Source organism: Garra rufa, chromosome 9 (genome assembly GCF_049309525.1).
Source record: "Garra rufa chromosome 9, GarRuf1.0, whole genome shotgun sequence".
Lineage (NCBI taxonomy): Eukaryota > Metazoa > Chordata > Actinopteri > Cypriniformes > Cyprinidae > Garra > Garra rufa.
The window spans coordinates 27,999,335-28,025,783 of record NC_133369.1 but is presented as its reverse complement, the minus strand read 5'-3'; the positions used below and the strand labels follow the sequence as shown (position 1 = coordinate 28,025,783).

General features: G+C 36.6%; 3 protein-coding genes across 3 annotated transcripts; all 3 read right to left on the bottom strand.

Moving 5' to 3' along the window:
• Positions 1-616: 616 nt before the first annotated feature.
• On the bottom strand, positions 617-1,913 carry s100w (S100 calcium binding protein W). Its single transcript, XM_073847931.1, has 3 exons — positions 1,814-1,913; positions 1,428-1,573; positions 617-1,102 (listed from the first exon to the last, which is right to left on the bottom strand). Exons 2-3 carry the CDS (start codon positions 1,569-1,571, stop codon positions 923-925), a joined length of 324 nt encoding a protein of 107 aa, XP_073704032.1. The 5' UTR covers positions 1,572-1,573; positions 1,814-1,913; the 3' UTR covers positions 617-922.
• Positions 1,914-11,190: 9,277 nt separating this feature from the next.
• On the bottom strand, positions 11,191-12,867 carry s100a10b (S100 calcium binding protein A10b). The gene is made up of 3 exons (XM_073847162.1): positions 12,735-12,867; positions 12,033-12,185; positions 11,191-11,619 (listed from the first exon to the last, which is right to left on the bottom strand). The coding sequence occupies exons 2-3, from the start codon at positions 12,174-12,176 to the stop codon at positions 11,431-11,433; spliced, it is 333 nt and encodes a 110-aa protein (XP_073703263.1). The 5' UTR covers positions 12,177-12,185; positions 12,735-12,867; the 3' UTR covers positions 11,191-11,430.
• Positions 12,868-17,781: 4,914 nt separating this feature from the next.
• On the bottom strand, positions 17,782-25,441 carry krtcap2 (keratinocyte associated protein 2). The gene is made up of 5 exons (XM_073847980.1): positions 25,311-25,441; positions 24,210-24,364; positions 24,038-24,101; positions 20,032-20,098; positions 17,782-18,132 (listed from the first exon to the last, which is right to left on the bottom strand). Exons 1-5 carry the CDS (start codon positions 25,312-25,314, stop codon positions 18,015-18,017), a joined length of 408 nt encoding a protein of 135 aa, XP_073704081.1. The 5' UTR covers positions 25,315-25,441; the 3' UTR covers positions 17,782-18,014.
• Positions 25,442-26,449: the final 1,008 nt, after the last annotated feature.

Genomic DNA, 26,449 nt, shown 5'->3' with positions numbered 1-26,449 from the left:
TTCTCATATATTTTAAAATACTGATGCAAAGCTGAATTTTTATCAGCCATAACTTTCTTCAAAAATGATTCTAATATGCTGATTAATTACTAATATTATCAATGTTAGAAACAATCATGCTGCTTAATATTTTTTTTTGGAACCTGTGATTCTTTTTTTCAGGATTCTGGATGAATAAAAGGTTAAAAAGAGCAGCATTTATTCAAAATATAAATCTTTTCTAACAATGTAAGTCTATCACTTTTTTATCAATTTAACACATCCTTGGTGATTAAAAGTATTAATGTCTTTCAAAACAAGAAAGAATAAAAATTTCAATATTGTTACAAAAGATGCAATTATTTAAATACATTTATGTGTTAAACTCTTACAAATAAAGGTTCCTTTGTGCCATCAATGGTTCTATGAAGAACCGTGAAGGTACCTTTCAAATGTAGAAAAGGCTCTTTATAGTCTAATAAGGCTCTTTAGTCGAATAAATGTTTTATGGGATCCCTGCAAAAACACCCTTATATTTTAACAGTGTATACAGTTTTTTGAAAACATTGCATGTGATTAATAATGTACATATACAAATATCCATATAAATTAAGTAAAACAATGAAGCGAGAAGTACTCAAGTGATGACAAGGTTTTTATTGGTGTTCAGAAAAGTATAGATTACAGTATTGCACAATCTATGTCTACGTACAGTTTTTTTGTTCGTTAGGCAAGACAAACATTTTTCACGACACTTTCTGTTGAGAAATGTTTCCTTCTGCATAAACTACTAAATAGCACAACAAAAGATCATTTTCTTTCCTGTGCCTGTCTTACAGCATAAAAAAACTGTTTGCAACGTTATTAAACATTATAGAGAGGTACTCTGGGACCTTGTAAGAGGCAAGAGTATAGTGCATCAGGAGTGTAAGGATGTGTGTGTTCACTTATTCTGACACCCCCTGCCCTTTCCTTGGCACTTGTCCTTGCCGTGCTTCTTTACATAGTAGGCCCTGGCTAGGCCCGCGATACACTGACTGAATTCGCGAAAGTTCAGTTCACCATCGTGGTTCTTATCCAGGTCTTCCATGACCTCTTTAATATTATCCGGATCCACTTTATCCTGAGACAGACATAAAGAGAGGAATGCCAATGCTGTAATTACTAACATACCACTCATAGCTGTATTGCTAAAAGAATAGGCACTGAAAAGTATGTTGTGCAAGTGAAAGATGGATAAAAGGAAGAGCCTCATGCATGCATGTATGAGTCATTAGGGTAAACCCCTTTAATGCCAGGTTGCCATAATAACATTGCACAACAACCGCACAGCATTTTATTAGGAAGTAGGTTTGTTGCAACATGTTGGAGGTGTTGACTTCCTCCAACCAATAGCTTTCCTTCTCACAACTTTCGCATTTTTTTTTATACATCTTTCTAATTCTCACCTTAAATTCAGGACTGGTGATTTGGGCTTTGATGAGCTCTCCAAGTTCAGCATTACTGAGCTGTTTTTTCTGGTCATCTTTCCCTGCATACTCTTCAAACACCTCCACAATGGCCACAATGGCTTGCTCCAGCTTAGACGCCATGTCTATGGGAAAGAAAAACAAGAAAGGGAATTAGTTTAAAGCATCTGCACCTCTTCATGCACAGTTATCATCCAGAAAGAACAACTTGCGATACAGCACAATTATATCGGTTGCAAAAATAACCATAAAATTATGGATTGCATTTCTAAAACCTTCCTCTCTGCTCTATTTTGGTAGCTCTGTACTTCCTGCGTTTCGCACTTTCATTTTATCTCTCTCTCTTTCTGTTTTCTTTTACCTACCTTCAGGTTGGTGTGCTTGTAGAGAAGTTAAGCAGATGTTCTGTTGGAGTAAATGGTCTGCTGCTTTTAAAGCACAGATTTTATACTCCACAGCACACACAATGGCAGGAATGAATCATTCTTGCACTATAAAGGATCTGTAGCACACCCAGTCCAGTTTGACAAGACTCACGTGCCAAAATATACATTCTTGTTACACTTTTTAGCTTTAAAGATCATATTCTGCTGTGTTTGATTTGGGTAGTTTATAGTAAATATATGAACAAAATATAGGGGATTACCCAGTCAGACTGCAGGGGAATCTGAGTCATATTTTAGTGACTCTTTCGCTCTCTCTACTGGGCGTTGTCTGCCCTAAACACCATATTTCCATTCCGCTCTGATGTGAATGGCCCAGCTTTAAACATTCTTTTTAAAAATGTTTCAGATTCAACATTTGGAATAAAGATAAAAGACTCATTGTGCAGCTGTGACGTTGCTGCTGATGTTTTTGTGGAGGTTTGAATCACAAGCTTGAAGCGAAGCTTCCTATTTGGAGTAAACAGAGAGACACTTATCCTCTCTAAATCTAGTCTTCAGACATCAAAGAATGCCTGATATTTGCAAAAGGGCCTTGTTTTGAAAAGAGAATACATGTATGCTTTATCTGCAGATGTACATGGAAACGCAAACAAAAAATGAAGCCATCTGCAGACGTATGCACACAATGGTGTGCAAAACCACATACCAGACAATGACTGCTTAACTTGACATGAAAACTGCTCAGTTGTGCAGCAACAAGATTATTCAGAGCTTTTCCTTTATGGGAGAAATGCTAAGACTTTGACTCATCAGCCATGAGTGTCATAATATATTGATACTAGTCTGGTTTGGATCCTGAAAAAGCCTCCGGATAAACAGACCACACCCTTTTGAATAAACATAACCTAATATATTTATTACGGATGATAACCGAATCTATATATATTTTTTTATCTTCAGAACACAATCAAGTTGGTAAGACAAACAACAAAGTACATGTCAATGTCACCAACCTCTGTGACAGATCTGTAGAATGTGGAGTTTTAACAAAAAGGGTGTGTACTTTGCTTTATTTATCCCTCTTTTGTTTAGGGACGGTTCTTTCTTATGGTATAATAAGCATATATGCACCTCTGGCGTTTTTACTGTAGTGCACAAACAAACACACCCCAAACAAATATGCAAACACACACACACACACACACACACACACACACACACACACACACACACACACACACACACACACACACACACACACACACACACACACACACACACACACACACACACACCTTATAGGTGTATAGGTGCCATAGCCTTTGTATCCGTCATTAGAGATTATGCTCACTACAGTAAAAAGTATAATATACCAAATTAAAATTAAAGACAATATGCACAAACTAAAATAATTGGTATCATTTTATATGATATATGACACTTCAACACTTCAACTCTAAGCAAGCATTTAGCAAACACCCACAGGCATTTTTGATCTAATTTGTGGAGCTATCGTAGGGGGGAAATGAATGTTGTGCTGTCTACGAGACGAGAAATAGAAAAGGAGGAGTGGAGAAGAGGGAGAGTGAGTTAATTTGCTCATGTGGTATACTGCTGACATCTAGTGATCACCTTTTTAAACTATAATTATATGGTTCTATGACAGGTATTAACATAGCGGCTGGTGGAAAATTTTGTAGGGCTGTGGCACATTCAACAGTTTCAGCAAACATCTCATTCCCAGTATGATTTAATGTTAAACTGTTAAAGTTAAAGAATAAAAAGTTAACAGAAGTTAGTAAATATGACTAGAATGTGAAACATATTTGAAATGAAGATAAATTTATTGTCAAGTTCTGGATTAAGTTTGAGTTTAAGGCGAGACACTGCAGGTGAATACTGTAAAAATTTTTTGCTAATAGTTATGACCTTAATTATCCAGTTGATTGATTACTTTGATAACTGCAAACATTTTTTTTTTGTAATAGAAGTTTTCTAAAATGTTATGTTTAAATATGCAAATGAGGCATTATTTAATGAAATATGTGCTAATTTGCATACATTTCTAGAACAAAAATCTAAACACTGGATGAAGTCATTTTCAAAATTCTTGTTTTTACTGAGGGGATTTTAGGTATCAAATTTTGTCACTCCATAATAGAACAGACAGGAAACACTATATATATATATATATATATATATATATATATATATATATATATATATATTTATTTATTTTACCATTTTTTGAGGAATCAAGAAATCAAGCTATATATGAACAAATCCCTCTGTAAAAACCTTCAGGATATACACAGGAATAAAAATGCAAAGTTTGATGTGTGTAAGTGCTACTGAAGGGGGGATTTATGGCTGAGTGTAGGAGAAAAAACACACTTTGAGAAAACGGCCTTTAAAAATATGGAATGTAATCGAAATCTATTGACACAAATACATAAGGTGCTAAAAAATTAACACTTAACAGTGTCTTTTCGATGTTTTCTTTCCACTAGTCTAAAAAAAAAAAAAAAAAAACACTTTATGAAAAACCAAAAAACCCAAAATCTCAAATTTGACAAGTGCATGAAAAAACAGCATTTTTGCCTGCAGTGTTTTCCCCTTAAGTTTAATTCTACAAGCTTTTAATAGGTAAATCTGATCTGGAGTTTCAAAAAGCTCTGTTGGTACTGTGTTCTTTTCTTGCTTTGGTCGATCTGTATATAATTTATTTGTTGTTTGAATAACAGGAAATTAAATCATTACAATTAATAGGCCTAACTTTAAATGCTTTTATTAAATTGTGATCACTTTAAATACAATTTCCATCGTGTTAAAACATTTCATGACATGACACCCATTATCTGCTACTTGCTCCCACCCCCATGCATTTTTCACAAATCGCACCCTGTATATATAAACTCAGTACTGATGATGTAATCTGGATTACGTAATTAGATTCCAAAATGTAAGTACTTGTAATTAGATTAAATTACATTTTTAAATACCCATAATCACACTACAGTTACTTTTTCATTGATTACATTATTACATTTAATCTTTTTTAGTAAGTGTTTTATTTTAATTGGTGTTATTTTAAAAATATTTATTTTAATTTTTATGATTTAATTATTAAAAGCAATCAAAAAGTAGTTTGATTATACCTTATTCGATTCCCTAAAATATATAAAGTAAGGCGTAATGTTAATTTTTGTCATGTAATTTGGAATCAGTAACAGACTACAAATTGTAATCTGTTAATAATCTGCTGTATTAATTTACCCAGCACTGTATTTATTTATATATGGCTTATATCAGGGGTGCCTAGCCCTGTTCCTGGAAATCTACCATCCTACAATCCTCAGCTCCTACCCTGATCAAACATGCCTGAACCAGCTAATTAATCTATTAGGTAGCACTTGATAATTACAGACAGTCTGCAGCTAAGTAGATCTCCAGGAACAGGGCTGGGCACCCCTGGCTTATATTATTATTATTATTAATCCAGTTGAAGTCAAAAGTTAACATACACCTTTTTAGAATCTGCAAAATGTTAATTATTTTAGAAAAATAAGAGGGATTTATATGAATTGCATGCTATTTTTTATTTAGTACTGACCTGAATTAGATATTTCACATAAAATAGCTTTACATATTTTCCACAAGAGTGAATAATAAAATAAAATATTAACATAAAAAAGTAAAAAATAATAATATAAAAAATGTTGTTACCTGAATCATCCACAGCTGTGTTTTTTTGTTTAGTGGCAGTTGTTCATGAGTCCCTTGTTTGTCCTGAACAGTTAAACTGCCCGATGTTCTTCAGAGAAATCCTTCAGGTCCCACAAATTCTGTGGATTTTTGTGTATTTGAACCCTTTCCAACAATCAATCTTTCCAAACAATCAAAAATGCTAAAAAACAAAATAATTTGTGGGACCTGAAGAATTTTTTTCCCTGAAGAACAGCAGGCAGCTTAACGGTTCAGGACATAAATAAATAATAAATAATAAAAACAGCTGTGGATCAATTAGGTAAAATAGTCTTGTGGACTATATGTAAACGTCTTTTATGTAAAATATCTTATTCAGGTAAGTACTAAATAAAAAATAACATGCATTTTGTATTATTCCTCTTATTTTGGTAAAATAATGAACATTTTGTAGAACTTTTGACTTCAACTGTACGTGTAAAGCTCAGGGAGGGCTGCGCCCCAGCGCCCTCTATTGGCAAGCCACCACTTTAGACGCTTAATTTCACTTTTAAAATAAAAAAAAAAAAAAAAGTGTCCTTGTGTCCTTCAGTTTGTGCATCATGTAATACGAAAAGAGTTTATATATACACACACATAATAATGATTAGTATTAGTATACTTATTGTAATTATCTATCTGCTGAAGATCACACACATCATGTGCCTTACGGAGTAGAGAAGAGAGAGAGGAAAAAACATGTTAGTACTGTTGCCATGAGCCATGACCTCATATGGTTGACACACCCCAAAGTCATTCATGGTTGCTTGGCAACTTAACTGTTTACACAGATTTCAAACACGCCCACGTCAGTGGTTCATGAGGGGGGAGGGTTCCCACATGATAAAATCACCAAATGTGTCATTGTCATATGTAGCCCTATGTTTCGTGTCTTTTGCCTTGTTTTTGCACTGCTTGTCATTTGGTTTCTCCCGCTGTCTTCCCCTGTCTGTTTGTGGTTATTTGGTTTAGTCCTGTGATTAGTCCTTGTTTGCTCATTATCTGTATCACCTGTGTTCTCTTGATTAGTTTGCTTTATAAGTCTGTCTTTGAGTTCAGTCTATTGTCGGTCATTATTTGAGTTTACTTCGTGTGTGGATATTCCCTGTCATTGTCAAGTTCAAGATTAAAAGGATACTTTATTTGAGTTGGTCTCACGTCTCCTCTTACCAGCACGTACACGTAACAGAATGACCGACCTAAACTGCAGCGCTGAGGAACGCCTGTGGAACCTGAGGCAGAGCGGTCGGGAGTTGGAACGGTATGTGAAGGATTTTCTTGAGCTTTATCATCGGGTGAGCTGGCCCGACGCTTCCATTGGCATTGTGTTTCTGTTGGGGTTGGATGAGGATACTATTCGTTGCGATCTCTCTGTCCATGATTTTTCTTTTGTCGAGTTAGTGAATATTATTCTCTGTTTAAATGGCTCCGGTTATGAGGTGGAGCCAACAGAGAACAGCTATCCAATCCGAAATCCAACCCCCTCAGAAACACAATGCTGCGCACCGGCTCACCCGACGCCAAGTGCCTCCACATGCCGGTCCAACCGTCCTGACCGCCTGCCACGCCCTCAACAGCCGGCTACCATCCAGAGCTCCATAGGCTTCCTCGGCCTAACACCACTGGCCACAGCTCCTGACCTACCAGTCGAGGACACCGCAGTCAGGATGGCCAGCGCTCCTGACTTCCCGGCCAAGATGGCCGACATAATGGACGATGCCCAAGAGGATCTAATTGACTGGTTTGGAGAGATTGTTACGCCCAGCCGTCCTGAGTTCCCGCTGGTTCCGCCCAGCCGTCCTGAGTTCCCGCTGGTTTCGCCCAGCCGTCCTGAATCTCCGCCAGTCTCATCCAGTCGTCCAGAATCCCCGCTGGTTCCGCCCAGCCTTCCTGATCCTCCGCTGATCCTGTCCAGCCTTCCAGAGCGCCCTCCTGTGTCCGCGCCTCCAGAGCACCCTCCAGTGACCGCGCCGCCAGAGCGCCCTCCAGTGATTGCGCCGCCAGAGCGCCCGCCAGTGACCGCTCGCCCAGAGCTAGCTCCTTCAGTGTCTCCGCTGGAGACGCCCAGCCCTCCTGAATCTCCGCTGGGGTCGTCCAGCCGTCCAGAGCCGGCTCCTCCAGAGCGCCGTCCAGAGCCTTCGCTGGTCCCGTCCAGCCGTCCAGAGCCTTCGCTGGTCCCGTCCAGCCGTCCAGAGCCTTCGCTGGTCCCGTCCAGCCGTCCAGAGCCTTCGCTGGTCCCGTCCAGCCGTCCAGAGCCTTCGCTGGCCCCGTCCAGCCGTCCAGAGCCTTCGCTGGTCTCGTCCTGCCTTTCAGAGTCTCAGCTGGTCTCGTCCTGCCGTCCAGAGTCTCAGCTGGTTCCGGCCAGCCGTCCAGAGTATCCCCCCTATGAACTGCTGAATCTCCCCAAGAAAATTTTGGGGGGGGGCTACATACCCCTAGTCCACGTGGCCTGGCCAAGGACTAGGGCCAAGGCCACGGGGGCTGCCCAGCCATGGTTCCATGAACTCCTGACCCGGCCATGGCTACCTGAACTCCTGATCCGGCCATGGCCACCTAACCCACCTTGGCTACATGAACTCCTGATCCGGCCAGGTCCTCCTGACCCGCCATGGCAGTATGAACTGTTACGGCCATGGCCTCCTGACCTGCCATGGCAGTATGAACTGATCCGGCCATGTCCTCCTGACCTGCTATGGCAATATGAACTGATCCGGCCATGGCCTCCTGACCCGCCATGGCAGTATGAACTGATCCAGCCATGGCCCCCTGACCCGCCATGGTCCGATGAACTGTCTGTCCGGCCATGGCCTCCTGACCCGCCATGGCAGTATGAACTGATCCAGCCATGGCCCCCTGACCCGCCATGGTCCGATGAACTGTCTGTCCGGCCGTGGCCGCCTGATCCGCCATGGCTTCCTGTTCCGCCCTGGAGGCCTCCCCAACCCAGGAAGGTCCTGCCCCGTAGCGGCCTCCAGGGCGCCCGCCCTCCCTCCCTGTTGTTTCCGTCACGGCGCGGGACGCGCCTACCGGGAGGGGGAGGTAGTGTCATATGTAGCCCTATGTTTCGTGTCTTTTGCCTTGTTTTTGCACTGCTTGTCATTTGGTTTCTCCCGCTGTCTTCCCCTGTCTGTTTGTGGTTATTTGGTTTAGTCCTGTGATTAGTCCTTGTTTGCTCATTATCTGTATCACCTGTGTTCTCTTGATTAGTTTGCTTTATAAGTCTGTCTTTGAGTTCAGTCTATTGTCGGTCATTATTTGAGTTTACTTCGTGTGTGGATATTCCCTGTCATTGTCAAGTTCAAGATTAAAAGGATACTTTATTTGAGTTGGTCTCACGTCTCCTCTTACCAGCACGTACACGTAACAGTCATCGGATGAACTATAATGAGATTATTTGAAACTCTGCATCGTAAAAAAAAGCTTGTGCATGAATTTACAATAAACATCAGCTTGTGCATGAGGTCCAGTGAGGGCACAAATATATATAGTAGGCCTAATGTTCCACAGACAACACAAAAATGCATAATACTGATATGTCTCTAGCTCAGAGTTAAATCTGTTTTTTTTTTCTGAATGTAAGTTGTGTATTAGTAGATTTAAAAGGCTATAAAAAAAGTAAAGGCCAGAAAGAGAGAGTTGAACCTAACTTTTCATTAAAAATAGAAAGCATTCAGAAACATTTATTTTTCATATTTGTATTAAAAATACCAATAAAATACTTATTTAAATATATTTTTATATATTATATAGTACATATCGGATAATCATATATAATTTCTTTACTTTTTCTTTTTTTTACTAGTAAGACCAAATAAATGCTTCATCTTTATCTTCCTAGTTGTAAAGACAGGTAGACACATGTGTGATGTCACTCATTGCCTGTAAGACAGTGAGACTCAATTGGGCGGGATTTGTTGTAAAAACCTGGCAACCCTGCTTAATATAACGTGAATGATCAGTGTTGCCAAGTCTGCGGTTTTCCTGCGGATTTGGGCTACTTTACCACTGTTGCCGCGGGTTGTTTCTCATGTCCGTGGGATGAAGTGACTACAATAACGTAATATTTAGCCCATGAAATGCAAGTTTTACCATGCGAACCCTGCCAAAAAACGTGTATTTTACCCCCCCGAACGCAATTTTTAATGGGGAACCCCCTCGAAACACGATTGGGCTACTTTTGGGCTAGTTTCGAATAGCAATTGGGCGGGTTTTTGTAGTGAAAACCTGTCAACCCTGTGAATGATGTTTCTTACTGAAACATGTAGTAGAAAACCAATGAAAGAGATACATTTATACATTTTTTGGACTTGGGGGTGCCATTATTATGCTAAATGGTTGCATTCAGCGAGCTACTGGTGTTACCTGATTACCGCAACACGAGTTCTTTCAGCAGCTGAGGTCGACTAATAGCCTCAAAGGCATCAGGGCTAAAGTGGAGAGAACAAAGTCACGGGTTTAAGTTGGGTTTAAGTTTTATTCCTCCACAGGCATCTTCCCATTCTTTGCTCCTCTTTTTCTTAACGCTTTCGGAAAAGCAGAATCACTGTCTTGTTGCCCTTCGACTGAAAATCACAACCAAAAGCCACACAATGTGGCATCGCATCAATATTTCATTTTCCGAGTTGTGTTGCGCAAAAAAAATAGCAACAGTTCGTGGCAGTTTTATGTCATTGAAATAATGGCACCCCCCATAGTCCAAAATATGTATAAAACGATGTATTTTTTAAATACTGTAAGTCTTTCATGGGGTTTCTACTACACATTTCAGTAAGAGACATCATTTGCGTTATATTAAGCCATACAAGTCTTAATACCTGGGGTTTCCTTGAAGGGACTATTAAACTAAGTGTGGTGAGATATTAAAGACAGAGTTTGCTCTCTGAATGTCTATGAAGTCTCTGTAATACCAATGAATCTACCAGAAGTTTCTTTCAGTCTGGTTGTTCTTCAGGCTGGAATTACTGTAATTAGTTTCAGTTCAAATTGAGCTTTGTTTGTGTGGTCATGCCTTTTTAGTGTCAGTTAGCGATTCACTAATTTCTTGGAAAAGGCAAGGCCTGTTCTGCAATACTCCTGTTTCCAAGTTAAATGAGACGTTTCATCGAATCTGTACAAATCAAGCAGCTGTTATTGTTAAATCAGCCCTGTATCAAGTGACATCTTTTGATTATCATCAGAACACCGAGCAACAGAAATGTACACAGATCTTAAAAGATTTTCAACATTCTGGCAGGTGGCCTAAAAAAAACAAAGATTACTGGAATGTGTTTTAGAGTAAAAACCAACTTCAGTCTTTCAACTATTTGATTTTAATGTGCTACTTGCCATTTCTTTGTAATTAATTGTTACATTTAATAGCAAACTAACAAGACTGACCAGCCTTAAAGGCCTTGTGCTCTAATACCCTCTATAACTCACCGATTTGAGAATTGAGTCCTCCAGTTCCAATGTACGAGAATCATAGAGACATTTTGCATTCCTCTTGAAAGTTGGCAAGAATCTCATTGAAAAAAAAAAAAGAAATGATATGTTCATAACTTTTCAAAGAGTTGTGAAATCCAGCCCTGAACTGCATGGAAGCAAAGGATGACAAAAAAACAACAACAACAACCTGTATATAAACAAAGTGTTTATTTTCTTACAGGACTTGATGATTTCATTTGTGTCTAATGCTAATACTTACAGAGAATTGAAAGTACAATTGAACATAACACTTAACAAAACTGAAAAACCATCTTCCTTTACATACACATACAGTGTAACTGTAGTAACAACTTCAAATCGAGGCATGTGGCTGACATCGTTTATCAAAACCTATTAACAAAATGACAAAATGACAGAACAGTGTTCTTTCACTGCTTTTTGGCACATCCTCCCGGCTGCGGCTGCGCCTGCGCCTGCTTCTGCTTCTGGTAGAGCTGTTCGCAGGCAATGGACAGGCCCACCACAAGAGACACAAACTCCTCGAAATTCACCTCTCCATCAAAATTACTATCCAAATCCCTCATAATCCTGTCTACGGCAGCAGGGTCCTTCTGAGACTGTAGTAGGAGAGACAAGAGATACACATATGAAATAGAACAAATGGAAGCAGATGGTGGAAAAAAAGAATAAGGTTTTAGAAATAGCTGAAAGATACAGTATGCACAGGGCCAAAACTTTTAGGAGCCACTTGCTACACCGTACAGTACACTAAAAATAAGGGCTCCAAAATGGTGCTTTTGCAGTAATGCCATAAAAGAAGCATTTTTGGTTCCCCAAAGAACCTTTCAGTAAACAGTTCTTAAAAGAACCATTTGAAAGAATGTTTTTCAATTATAAAGAACCTTTTCTGCATTTGAAAGGTTCCACACGTGTTCAAGGTTCTTCATTAAAAAAAAAAGTGTAGAGGGCCCAAGCCAGTGTTTAGAGTTGCCCCGCCCTGGGTGTAGCAATAACAGACGGAATGTCGTACCTTCAGAAAGCTGGACAATTCTGTCTCCATCAGCATTTTGAGCTCTCTGCGATTTAGTGTTGATGAATTCCCACTCTCTTTGCTTGCATAACGGTGAAACACTGTGATCAGCGTCTCCATCGCTCTTTCCAGATCAGAAGGCATTGTGAATGTCTACAGTGAAAGATAATGTGTTAGTTTATGTGAGTGCCTCATCCCTTAATCAAACTACATATTGTGCAAACACCCCATTGTTCTCCTCCTGTGGGGCAGACTGAAAGAGAAGTGGATTTTTCCATTTGGAAATAAGCCAAAGTGTGAGTAATACCAACCAACCGTCATGCGAAAAAGATGCAGTAAAAATTAAGGCATAAGAGAACAGCACATGCTGATACAATTATTTCAATTATTTAAATATTAATATCAGTTATTTAGAGTGAACAGCGGACTTTTAATCTATGTGTGAAGTTTAGATTCTTTTACGTAACGTAAATGACGCTGACGTCCACAGAATCTGTGCATTTACGCATACGTCACATTTGTATTTTCGTATTTCAAAGTTTTGCCCTACTAACGCTAACGCTAAACACGTAGTCATAACTAACAAAATATGTTGCTAAACTTTAAAATTGTACTCAGTTCATAACTAAGTTAAACAAAGTTGTACTATGTTCTTATTTAAATATCAACGCGTTTCTGAATAGTAAAGGTTTGTGTACTTACGGTTGATAAAAGGCAGCGCGTCACCTGAAGATGAAAGAATGTACTGAATGTCCCGTGCAAGAGGCTGGTCAAGAAGCAGAGAATTTATACCGGGGCTCCGCCCGAATGAGGAGCGTGAGGTTGGGTGAGTCTGAGGGTGAGGACTGTAATGTTAACTGTTTAGGGCTTTAAGCCACAGAAAACGCTGACTGGGATTAATCCCAAGTAGATGAGTGTGAATGAGTGTATATATGTTAATTAATATAACAGTGCTCCTGTTAAGAGATTTCTGAATGAGAAATTCCACACCTAAACATGCTGGAACAGAAACACACCTTAAACTGGCCTAAAATATTTTTTTACTTTGATTTCCTGGATTTATGGGATTTTAGTGGACTTCCAGCCAGACATTAGTAACCAGATAAAGCCACCCTTGTGAAAAAGAGGACGTGTGCTTAAAGGAGTAGTTCACTTTCAGAACAAGAATTTACAGATAATGTACCCCCTTGTCATCCAAGATGTTCATGTCTTTCTTTCTTCAGTCATAAAGAAATTGTGTTATTTGAGGAAAACATTTCAGGATTTCTCTCTATATAATGGACTTCAATGGTGCCCCTGAGTTTGAACCTCCAAAATGCAGCTTAAATGCAGCTTCAAAGAGCTCTAAATGATCCCAGCCGAGGAAGAATGGTCTTGTCTAGTGAAATGATCGGTTATTTTCAAAAACATTTACAACTTATACATTTTAATATCAAATGCTCATCTTACCGAGCTAGACAAGACAAGAATTTGAGGTTAAAAAGTATGTAAATTGTAATTTATTATTATTATTTTTTTTTACATAACCCATAATTTTGCTAGATAAGACCCTATTTTCCTCGACTGTGATTGTTTAGAGCCATTTGAAGCTGCATTTTGGAATTTCAAACTCAGGGGCACCATAGAAGTTTATTATATGGAGAGAAATCCTGAAATGTTTCCTCAAAAAACATAATTTCCTTACGTCTGAAGAAAGAAAGACATGAACATCTTGGATGACAAGGGGGTGAGTACATTATCTGTACATTTTTGTTCTGAAAGTGAACTACTCCTTTAAGGTGCAGGTGAATAGGGTAAAAAAAAAAAGATTAGTTATCACCTTACTTACCCAGCTGATTGACTACTTTGATAATTGCAAACATTTTTCGTATTGCAAATTTTCTAAAATATGCAAATAAAGCATTATTTAATTAAATATGCACTAATTTGCATACATGTCTAGTACAAAAATCTAAACACTGGATGAAGTCAGTTTCAAAATTCAAAAATATTTTTTTTTTGACATATTAGAGTCAAAAGTTTTTAGAGAGGGAATTTTGGGTATCTCATTTCATCACAATATAATTTAGAAAAAAATTGAGCAGGCAGGAAACACTATATATATATATATATATATATATATATATATATATATATATAATATATATATATATATATATATATTTTTTTTTTTTTTTTTTTTTTTTTTACCATTTTTTTTACCATTTTTTGGGTAATAAAATGTATAAAATCAAGCAAATTATATATGAACAAATGCCTCTGTAAAAACCTTCAGGATATAGACAGGAATAAAAATGTAAAGTTTGGTGTGTGTGTTACTGAAGTGGAGATTTATGGCTCAGTGTAGAAGAAAAACTCATATTGAGAAAATGGCCTTTAAAAATATGCATTGTAATTGAAATCTATTGACACAAATAGATAAAGTGCTATAAAGGAAACACGTAACAGTGTTTTTTGGATGTTTTCTTTCCACTAGTCTAAAAAAAAACATTTTATGAAAAACCAAAAAGCCCCAAATCTCTTGAAAGGTGCATGAGAAAACAGTGTTTGCACTTAATTGTATTAAATGTGCATTTGCAGAATACACAGTGGAATTTATTACGAATTATATATTTGTTTACATATCATTTTCAACATTAGCCTATACTGTCAGTGCAGTCATATTTTGATTCCCATTTCTTCATTTTGTTCCTCCATTTCCTAAGTGAATGACTCAAGGCTTTCACAATGCTTACTACACAACTTGTCTCGCTCTCCATTTTGGACAGATGTTTGAAAAGGATACTTGCCAGGGCATTATTTTTAAGGGTAGGGCTGCTGTTTTTGCAGCGATAAGGCTTGTTCCAGTTTGCAAAGTAGGTATGAGGGGATGTCTCTACCCAGTACACAGGAAGTGCCTTTAACCATTTAGTCTATAAGAAGAACTCTCACACTTTAGTCATCAACAACACAACCTACGGGCGTGTTTGGCGACAGTATTACTGTGCACATACCAAATAGGAGAGAGTACATAATGTTTAGCACACCACAAACCTAATAAATCAATATTTCCCCAGGCAGAATAAAGAAAAAGTTACTCAGACAGTTAATACATCCCTAATACACTTACTGTATCCCTTTGGAGACTAACTTGGAAACTAATCTCTGTCAGTAGGACATGGGAAGGAAAAAGGGGAAGAGAGAGAACGGTCTTGGGTGGATGACACATGGTGTTTTGAACGGGCGTGATTGCGTTGTCATAGTAGCAGGGTGAATTCCATGCAAGTACAGCTCTGGAGGGTTTTCACAACCACAATTCTCTCAGCATTCTTTTCAAGCTAGGGCATGATGTTGTTTTAAGTGGCCTAACCAGTAGTTTGGTCCACAAAGGGCCAAGACAGATACACATGTAGGCATTAATGCAAGAAGCACCAACAGCAACAAAAAAGTGCAGCATTGATCCGTGCAGAAAAGACATAAATGTGGGTTTCTGCAGGTTTTATTAAAGTAAACTTAATGAATGAATTGAATAGAGTAGGGCTGGGCGATATGGAGCAAAAAATATATCTTATAAAATATATCTATATTTTGCTATATCTCGATATACGATATATATCTCGATATCTTTACAGGATAAATAACCCCCCAAAAACTACTGCAAAAACAAATATGCCAAATACCAAAGTCTTTTTTATTGAAACGCAGAGGTAGGCAGTTCAGAACGAAGTGCTTCTGCGAATTTTCTTTTAATATATAAATAAACCCTTTTAATTTTTGGCAAACAAACAGAGGTTTACAGTTAAAATCAATACATGGAAGAAAAATTATATTCAGTTTAAATAATAATTGTAGTATTTTTTTCTACAATTAAGTGGTTTATGTAAATTATTTAAATAGGAATATATAAACACCTACATTATACTGTACAAAATTAATACAAGACTAATATTGTTCTGTTTCATGTTAACGTGTGTGTACAGTATGATATGATGCTAGTTTTCTCAAATGAAACGGTAAAAGTGACACTCACAGCAGCTTTGGAGATTGAGTTTATCTGTTCGTGTGAGATGCAAATGTCAAAAATTTGTGGGAGCTTCAGGTGTGCGTTTTTTTTTTGTAGTAAAAAAAAAACGTGTCTCCGCCATTCATACATGCAGAGGCAAACGGAACATGCAGGATTCATATTAAAACGGTCTTTTTGCATTTCAGTTTTCACAGACACTAGTCTATATCGCGATTTGAATTAAGTGACAGACCAACTTTTGATTTATTAATCCAAAAATCAACAAATTCCGTGGCATTCCGCGCTATAGTAATGCCGCGTTCCAGACAACCCGTATTTTTCCGACCTTCTACCCGTGAAAGTGCACCAGAACGGCAGTCAAACCCGTGACTTCCCACTCGTGAACTCGTACTAGATCGATGTACTCCCAGTTCCGAGTTCTGACGTGACATAGTCCGTGAAACAACAAATATCACCCCTAATGCGTGCGGTGTTTATGCAAGTAGTACACGGTGGAAAAATAGAGCTTAGGACAATATAACGTTGCAATCAAATTAATAATAATATAAAAATAATATTAATTCATAAATGTGCCCAGGCAGTTTGGCTTGACTTGCCTGGAACGCTACAAAGTCGTGAGTCGTGGTTTGAAGTGGTGATTTACCAGTTAAAAAACCTGCCTGGAACGCAGCATAAATTCCGTTTTTATGAATGGAGTCCGCGATCCAGTCCGTGTTTTCGCGGAGGAGACATTGTAAACACGCGACCATGTAGAGACAGAAATGCCTTCGTGTAAATAAGATAAACAACATAAGGCTATTTAGTTTGTTTAATAAAAGAACAATGTATATCCCTGTTCTATAGGAAAGATGACCTTAAATGACTTCTATTGTGATGTGGCGCTATATCGAAAATAAAATGAACTTGACGTTCAAGGGGGGCGGGGAGTGCCACTGTTTTAACTGTTCAGGACAAACAAGGGACTCATTAAGAAATATCACAAAAAATAAACAGCTGTGGATCATTCAGGTAACAACACAGTATTAAAACCAAGTGTATGTAAACTTTTGAACAAGGTAGTTTTTATAAATTCAACTATTATTCTCCAAAGTGTATGTAAACTTTTGTATTTATATGGGAAAAGTGTTAATTAGAAAAGGTCTAAATTTGTCTAAGGATGAATTAGGACTCTTTTTAAGACCCACAAAAACTTATTTAAACAAGACTTTCTTGAGTTTTGCCCTTTTGAAAATTCAGTTCATATAGCCTGCAAAACTATTTCAGCTGATCACAACAGTTTCACAACTATCTGGTTTCAATTGAAACACATTTCCAAAATATTTAGTTGAGATTCAACTGGCAGAGGCCCATATTTGAAATTCCATGCTAATTTGATTCTTATCTGCAGTTTAGTAGAGTAGGCTAAATAGAAAGTAGACAATGATAGGAATTTGTTTGCAGGGTCAGTTCCAGACTCAGCTGAGAGTCCCAGGATGCATTATGAGGCCTTAGGCAGGTAGCCAACACATTTTAGCATACACATACGGAGAGGAACCCAGAGCAATAAAACACTTTGTGGGTTAAGGTGTGGTCACATTAGCAAAATGTAATGGGAAAAAAGGTTCAAGTCTGCATGGGAAGCTTTTACACATCCGTAGGAGTCTCCTGATTTAATGACCGGATTTTGTCTGTGAAATTTTAAAAGGTGACTGCACCTTTAGTCATCTGCAGTCTGACAACAGCAAAGCAAACAAAATGGCACATGTATTCTTTCATCAACTTTTAATAACAAACCCCTTAAACAAAAATATTTTGTAAACACAACCAAAAATCACACATCTATGACTGGTATGAGCAAATGTGTTGTTATCTTTCAGTGTGAATGGAATGATAAAAAATAAGTCTGCTGTTGGCAAACACATCCGATTTTGTCAATTCAGCACACTGCGATCTGGAGGCCAAATGGGCCACTGCAATAGTAACGGGATGAGGTAAGCACTTCAGTTCTTCCTTTTGCCCTTGCTGGTGGGTTTGGCGGGAGTTTGAGCAGGTGCTGCCTGGTAAAGAGCTGCTGATACTTTGTTCATGTAGTACAGTGCAAAGACAGAGAAGATCAGGCTATATAGGAGAAAACAGGGGAAGAAAGAATAAATAAACAGTGGTTAATTAGATATTATGTCTATAAGGTTAAAGTTGGTTTCCACCTCTACAATTTTATTTGGTAATCAATTACTTTAACCCTCATGTGGTGTTCAAAATCCTATTACACCTATGGTGTTCCCGGTCAAAAATGACAGGCCTATAAAAAATAGCTTATAAATCACTCATTTAACCACATTTTCACCCAATCTTGGATTCAATCTTTTTGTCAACTTGTTTTCTGTCAATTAGGACTGGTTTTATATTTCTATTTGCATCTAATTAATTGTGGGCCTCATTTATCTGAGAGTAGGCATCTCATTTAAGTAAAAAAATCATTATTTTTGAATAATTTTGGAAATATTAAAAAAAATATGAACAAATATTGGTTCTGTTGATCACACTAGTCTACTTTAACGGTTCACCAGGAAGTTTGTTTTGAAAAACTTTTATTTTGTAAAAAATGGCACATAGTCACACTTGTGGTGTTCCCGGTCAAAAATGACAGGCCTATAAAAAATTGCTTCTAAATTACTCATTTAACCACATTTTCACCCAATCTTGGATTCAATCTTTTTGTCAACTTGTTTTCTGTCAATTAGGACTGGTTTTATATTTCTATTTGCATCTAATTAATTGTGGGCCTCATTTATCTGAGAGTAGGCATCTAATTTTTTAAGTAAAAAAATGAGAACATCACAGTTCCAAAACAAAATGTCATAATATTTTGTCTGGAAGGTGTGATGAAACAAGAACATGAAAGAGAGATTCTTTTGAAGCAGGGTCACTGCAGTCACAGCCAGTTTGTGCGTGAGTGTGAGTTTAGGTCTGTGAGTGTGTGTTCGAATGTGGTAATGTCAGATTGATGAATGGATATTAGATTTAAAAAAATTATCACTGTGAAAAAGAATGTTTCTTTCAGAAAATAGTTTGTGTGTGTGTGTGTGTGTGTGTGTGTGTGTGTGTGTGTGTGTGTGTGTGTGTGTGGCATACATGTATCCATGCATGCACATGTCCAATGGCTCTATGTCTGCAAGCACACATATACATATGTGAACATGATAAACATGCTCCTGACAACTAAATTTTTCAATAATTTTCAGTCTCCCCCATTCACTTTCAATTACTAGGAGCTAAGATAAATGACTCCTACAATTAAAGTATTTGAAAATGGAATACAAAACCAGTCCTAATTGAAAGAAAACAAGTTGATAAAAAGATTGAATCCAATTTTGGGTGATAATATAGCATAACAAGTGATTTATAAGCTATTTTGTGTAGGCTTGTCATTTTTGACCGGGAACACCACAAGTGTGACTCTGTGTCATTTTGTACAAAATAAAAGCATTTCAAAAGAAATTTCCTGGTTAAACATTAAAGTAGACTAGTGTGATCAACAGTGCAATTTATTTTCATATTTTTCTCAATATTGCCAAAATTATTAACAAATAATGCTTTTTCACTCAAAAACTGAGGTGCATAAGCTCGGATAAATGACTCCTACAATTAAACTGTTTGAAAATTGAATACAAAACCAGTCCTAATTGAAAGAAAACAAGTTGATAAAAAGATTGAATCCAATTTTTGGGGATAATATAGCATAACAAGGGATTTATAAGCTATTTTGTGTAGGCCTGTCATTTTTGACCGGGAACACCATAGGTGTAACAAGGTGAAAAAAACAACACAAAAAAGTAAAAAATAAATAAATAAATAAATGTGGACAAGTTGTTATAGTCTCTGTGAAAAAAGTCACTAAGTTTCAGTTCAATGCGATAACATTAACTAGTATTTTCAGGAAAAAGAAAATCTTCTCCAGTCAAAAATGACATGAACACCACATGAGGGTTAAAGCTTAAGTAATATCGTCCTACTTACCATGTTGTCACACACACACGATGCACCAAACCAGACGCAAACAGAGAGAGGCACAGGCACACGGCAACTAAGGAGAGAGATGAAATCCTTTTTAGGCAAGTACAGATATTAGTTCTTAACTAAAAATCATTAGTTATAACAAGTTTGTATAACTTGTTCATTATTAAAAATGTCACTGTTCAAAAGTTTGGGGTTGGTAATATTTTTTAAAAGTCTCCTCTGTATTCAGGGTTGCATTTATTTGATCACAATTAGGGATGCACGATAGATCGTTTCAGCATCGACATCGCGATGTACGCATGCGCGAAAGTCACATCGTGGCAGTTACGATGCAGGGCAAAAAAAAAATTATGTGTGTCTGATTTAAAAATGTACTTTCTATTCACGGATCTATATTTGTCTAAAATAAAGTAATTAACTCATGTTTAAAGGTTCTTTAAAAACTACAATGCACAAGTTGCTTCACCTACTTCATGCATGCAGTCTCTGCGTGAGCATGGCGAAATGAGCGCGGGACGGGAGAAAAGCGCCAAAATGGAAGATTTGGTCGCAAAAAGAAATGCAACGTCGGTCATATGGGAGTATTTTGGATACAAAAAGGATGCTGCTGAGTCTGACCAAAAACAGGTGCTTTGTCGGGAGTGCCTGTCAGTTGTTGCCACAACTCGCGGAAACACTACGAATTTAAGGGACCGTTCACATGTCGCGCCTAAAAACGCGCGGAAAAAGCTAGGCGCGCCGCTTTCTCCTTCTTTCCAAAGCGCTCTGTAACTTGAGTGGCAGAGTGGCGTCTGCCGTTGCTAAGCAACCATGACCCGCGCTCTCCTAAAGACGCGGAAGTTTCAGCAAAGATAAATAAAGATAAATGGATTTCCAAAACTAAAAATTGCTTGCAGTAGCTCTGCTGCTAAAAAATGTTATCCCTGTAACAGCTATGATCAGCTGTTCCTCCATCTTGGCTAAGCTTTGAATGTTTTTCGTGAAAGGAAGAAGCTAATTTCGATTTCATCAGGGTAAAAGCAACATTCATTATTAATTTCATATTAGAGCCTTGATTTGCCTGAATTGACAGTGAGTCAAACTGTTTATGAAACTACCCAAAATAAGCTTTAAAAAAAGCTTTTAAAACATTTTTTTATTCTTTGAAAATGCTTACAAAATTACCCCAATTATTCTTGAATTATTATTTGATTTTTAAGCAGTTCAAAACAACCTGATGAACACAAATGAATCTGTACACATCGCAATATATATCGCAAGAAAAAAATATATTGCAATGTAATTTTTTCCCAATATCGTGCAGCCCTAATCACAATACAGTAATATTGTGAAATATTATCATAGTTAATACAATTAAAATAAATTTTTTGCTGTTTGAATATATCTTAAAATGTAATTTATTCCAAGTTTTAATTTTCAGCGACCATTACTCTAGTCTTCAGATTCACATGATCCTTCAGAAATCATTCTAATGTGCTGATGTGGTGTTTAAGAAACAATTATTAATGTTGAAAACAGTGGTGTGTTAACTCAACCAGTGGTCCCCGCCTCAAATTTGTTATTTTGCTAATATTTTTTCTTAAGAAAGATTGACTTTTGCAGTGATGAAAACCAAAACATTAAATGTCATTGATGAATATTTACTGAGTAATCCACCATTTTTTAGATTGAGGTCAAAATGGCAATTTTCACTTTAGATTCAGAGTCAAGTTACAGCGGGGTAAAAATGACTTTAGAAAGATGGCAGCATCATTATCTTATTTTTTCAGAGATTGGTAGTTCCATTAGTAAAATCTAATGACTATAGCAATCTTTTTGCATTATGTGCCAATGGTGACCATTCAAAAATGCGGAAACACCACTAAGTTTTTCTCTAAAGTTACTCGAGAAGTATTAAAGATATCTTAATGCCCTTTTTGATATTGGGTCTTAAAGGAACACTCCACTTTTTTTTTTTGGAAATAGGCTCATTCTCCAACTCCCCCCCCCGAGTTAATAAATTGAGTTTTACCATTTTTTGAAATCCATTAAGCCGTTTTCCTGTTCTGGCGATATCACTTTTAGCATAGCTTAGCATAGATCATTGAATCCTATTAGACCAATAGCATCGCGTTCAAAAATGACCAACGAGTTTCGATATTTGTCCTATTTAAAACTTGACTCTTCTGTAGTTATATCGTGTACTAAGACCAGCGGAAAATGTAAAGCTGTGATTTTCTAGGCCGATAAGTTTAGGAACTGAATGGATTTCAAAACGGTAAAACTCAACTTGTTAACTCGGCGGGAGTTGGAGAATGAGCCTATTTCCAAAAAAAGTGGAGTGTTCCTTTAACAAACTTTACATATGGCAATGGCATTTTTATTTTTAATGCCCTATGAGATTCGGTTCCAGAGATCTTGAAATGACAATATGTGACCCTGGACCACAAAACCAGTCATAAGGTTAAATTTTACAAAACTGAGATATATACATCATATGAAAGCCAATAAATAAGCTTTCTATTGATGTATAGTTTGTTAGGATAGGACAATATTTGGCCGAGATACATCTATTTGAAAATCTGGAATATAAGGGTGCAAAAAAATCTAAATACTGAGAAAATCACATTTAAAGTTGTCCAAATTAAGTTCTTAACAATGCATATTACTAATCAAAAATTACTTTTGATAGGTTTACAGTAGGAATTTTACAAAAAATCTTAATGTAACATGATCTTTACTTAATTTCCTAATGATTTTTGACATAAAAGAAAAATCAATAATTTTGACCCATGCAATGTATTTTTGGCTATTGCTACAAATATACCCCAGCGACTTAAGACTGGTTTTGTGGTCCAGGGTCACATATGGCTCCAGGAGTAAATTGTTAAAATGTAAACATTTTCAGTGGTCAAAAACCAATGTCTGAAGAACAAATAATGTTGAAACTAGAGATGTATCTTGTTTATTTCCGTCAAACGCAACTGCATTGAACATACCAGTCTGAGTGCCATAAATATTCTTTTCCTTTCTTTGTGTGCCTGTAACTCAAGAAGTATTAAAGATATTGCAATATGATTTTAGATTCTAGTTGTTAATAAACATTTTATATGGAATCTTTTGGAATTTTCAACGCCCTACATCATTCAGTCTCAGAGATATGGGGATCTCAATGGCTCCATGTCCAGACTGTTGAATGTTACACTTTTTCAGTGGTTGAAAAACAAATGTTGGTCATTTTGTATACATCTGATACTTATTTGAAGAACAATGTCTGAAGAAGAAATTATGTTTAAATTAGAATTGTATCTTGTTTCCCTCTATCAGAACAACTGCATAGAACATACCTGTCTTGAGTGCTAAAAGTGCACTGAAATGGTTGAGTTGAGGCACATTACCTTGCGTTCTAAAGTCTATTCATAAGATTATATATTTGAAAAAAAAAAAAAAAAAAAACTTTTCCCCCCCATTTTTGAATGGTCACCATTGGCACAAACTGTGACAAAGATTGCTAAAGTCAACTGATTTTACTAATAGAACTACCAATCTCTGTGTAAAAATAACATTATGATGCGGCAAGCTTTCTGAAGTCATTTTTACCTTCCTGTAACTTGACTGAATCTCAGGTGAAAATTGCCATTTTGACCTCCCTCTACAAAATAGTGAATTAAACATTCATCCATGACATTTAATATGTTGTTTTTCATCACTATACATGTCTATCATGCAGTCAAGTTTTTGAAATTTGGTTGATCTGACACAGAATGACCCTGATGCATTTTTTCAGAATTCAAGTTTCTTACTTCTTTAATGGGATTTATTTTTTGCAAAATTATAATTGTTTTACTGTCACTTTTGATTAGTTTAATGCATCCTTGCTTAATAAAATGATTAATTTCTTTTAAAAATCTTGAGCCCAAACTATTGAATGGTAGTGTATAATGTATTCATTTGAATTTGCAGGCTAGGAGGAGGATACACCAGACAAAAGAAGTATAGCAATGTTTATACACATTCTCACACTTACTCTCTGGGAAGATTTTGGCTTGGAAGCCTTTGCCAAAGACAAGGTTCTCCAGGTTATTGAAAGCCTGTAATTGTGGGTTAAGTACTAATAGAACACAAATGTGCAAAACTTAAATAGTATTGAGGTTCCACAAACTAGGGCTGCTATGTGTGACAAAGAAATAGAAGGATACGGTAAGAGAGCAGACAAACAGCACAGATCCCAGGAAGCCTCCCAGGATGGTCAGCCACTCTGAAGAGCCCAGCTGCCGACTGAACATCTGCATTCCTGCAAACGCCAGCACTGACAGCAGACTGGACAACACCAGGGACGTGGTTGTGTTCACCGCTGTAATAACAAAGAGAAAGACATAATACTATTATTTTTCATTCATATTTTTTTTAAAGAAAAATTAAATAATAGTATTGTTAATTATACACAGTTTAAGTTTAAACTTATCTGAAATGTATTTGAATTAATTTTATTAAGAAAAAATAGGTTCTGTTGTTTTTTGATAATGTTGACATTTGGTTCCGCGACGGAAGTGTTTTATTACGGAGGAATTCTAATCGGGAACAAGAGCGCAGAGAGGGATTTATATATATATATATATATATATATATATATATATATATATATATATACACACATAAAAAAGGACATCTATTATTCTACAGAAAAGAAACATTCAAATACATGGACGAAGGCACATAAATAAACAAACGGAATAGCAAAAAACGTATTATGGATAGATTACAAAGTAGGCAACTGTGCAGGAATATTGACACGTCAGTGAACGCTCTTCAAAACGTTCCGTGTGGAAACAAACACTGTGGCTATAATATTCATTTCCAAATCTTTTGCTTGGTTTTAAAGCTTATTTTCTTATATAAAAAGTGAGCATCCACTGGATTATGCTATTATTCTTGTTCTGTCGCCTTTTCTTGAAATACTACGCCGATGACGATTGAAAATGTACGAAATGTTATGAATGGGTTAGCGTTGGGCTAAACGTCATTCCGAATGCACAATGTTTTGTGCTTTTTTTGACACACAAAGGGAAAAAAACAACCACATGCCAACACACTGCTAATGTTCGCAAAGTGACTTAAATGACAATCTGCAGCATGCAACTATTTAGCAATCAATAATGCTAAAAACTTTCAGCGAGCCCACCGGTGAACTATCTGTGCTATTGCATGTTCATGCGTGCAAACTAGCCGACAGAACAGTAGCATTAGACAGAACATGATTTATCCTGAATAACGTTACTTAATGTAAAAGCTACACTCACCCATATTTGTCAGCTGTAAGACAAAGAGACAAGTTTAACTTCTCTCTTTTCAATCCCAGGGCCAGCAGAGCAAAGATGACGCGACGCTAACGTGTAAAAACTGTGCCAAGTGCAAACTCCCTTCTACAAACTCTCTAGCTCCATCTAGTGGACAGAAGAGAACAGCACATACACTTAATGCATACCTTTTTTGCCCCTGGAATTGATTTTTTATGGCGTTTCAACCTTTAGAACATAATTGTCTTGAATCACCCAAAACAGTGTATTTTATATGTTGCTTTGATTTTATAGTTTTTATTTTTTACATACACTACCAGTCGAAGTTTTTGAAAAGTAAGATTTGTAATGTTTTTTAAAAAAGTCTCTTCTGCTCACCAAGTCTGCATTCATTTGATCCAAAATAGAGCAAAATCAGTAATACTGTGAAATATTTTTACTTTTTAAAATAACTGCTTTCTATTTGAAGATATTGTAAAACATAATTTATTTCTGTAATCAAAGCTAAATGTTCAGCATCATTACTTCTGTCTTCAGTGTCACATGATCCTTCAGAAATCATTCTAATATGCTGATTTGCTGTTCAGACAACATTTATTATCATTATTAAAATTTAAAACAGCCAAGTACATTCTTCTCAGGATTCTTTGATGAATAGAAAGATCCAAAGATCAGCGTTTATCTGAAATAAAAAGCTTTTGTAACATTATGCACTATACCATTTATAAAAGGGGTTATAGAAATTAATTTTTATTTAGCAAGGATGCTTTAAATTGATCAAAAGTGATGATAAAGACATTTATAATGTTACAAAAGATTTTTTATTTCAGATCAATTCTGTTCTTCTAAACTTTCCATTCAAATAAACCTAAAAAAAAATCTATTCAGCTGTTTTCAACATAATACTACTACTACTAATAATAAATATTTTTGAGCAGCCAATCAGAATATTAGAATGATTTCTGAATGATCATATGACTGGGGCTTTGAAATTACAGTAATAAATTACATTTTAAAATGTATCCAAATAGAAAACAGTTATTTTAAAAAGTAAAAATATTTCAAAATTGTACTGTTTTTGCTGTGCTTTGGATAAAAATAAATGCAGGCTTGTTGAGCAGAAGAGTCTAATTTAAAAAAAC

Excerpts from the sequence above, each read along its gene's own strand:
- s100w (XM_073847931.1), bottom strand. The coding sequence starts at position 1,571 with ATGGCGTCTAAGCTGGAGCAAGCCATTGTGGCCATTGTGGAGGTGTTT. Across the intron at positions 1,103-1,427 it reads TCACCAGTCCTGAATTTAAG|GATAAAGTGGATCCGGATAA; the intron begins GTGAGAATTAGA and ends TGTCTGTCTCAG.
- s100a10b (XM_073847162.1), bottom strand. The coding sequence starts at position 12,176 with ATGCCTTCTGATCTGGAAAGAGCGATGGAGACGCTGATCACAGTGTTT. Across the intron at positions 11,620-12,032 it reads AATTGTCCAGCTTTCTGAAG|TCTCAGAAGGACCCTGCTGC; the intron begins GTACGACATTCC and ends CTCCTACTACAG.
- krtcap2 (XM_073847980.1), bottom strand. Across the intron at positions 24,102-24,209 it reads TGTTTGTCTGCTCTCTTACC|GCTTTCAATAACCTGGAGAA; the intron begins GTATCCTTCTAT and ends CCACAATTACAG. Across the intron at positions 18,133-20,031 it reads CGTGTGTGTGTGACAACATG|CCTGATCTTCTCTGTCTTTG; the intron begins GTAAGTAGGACG and ends TCTCCTATATAG.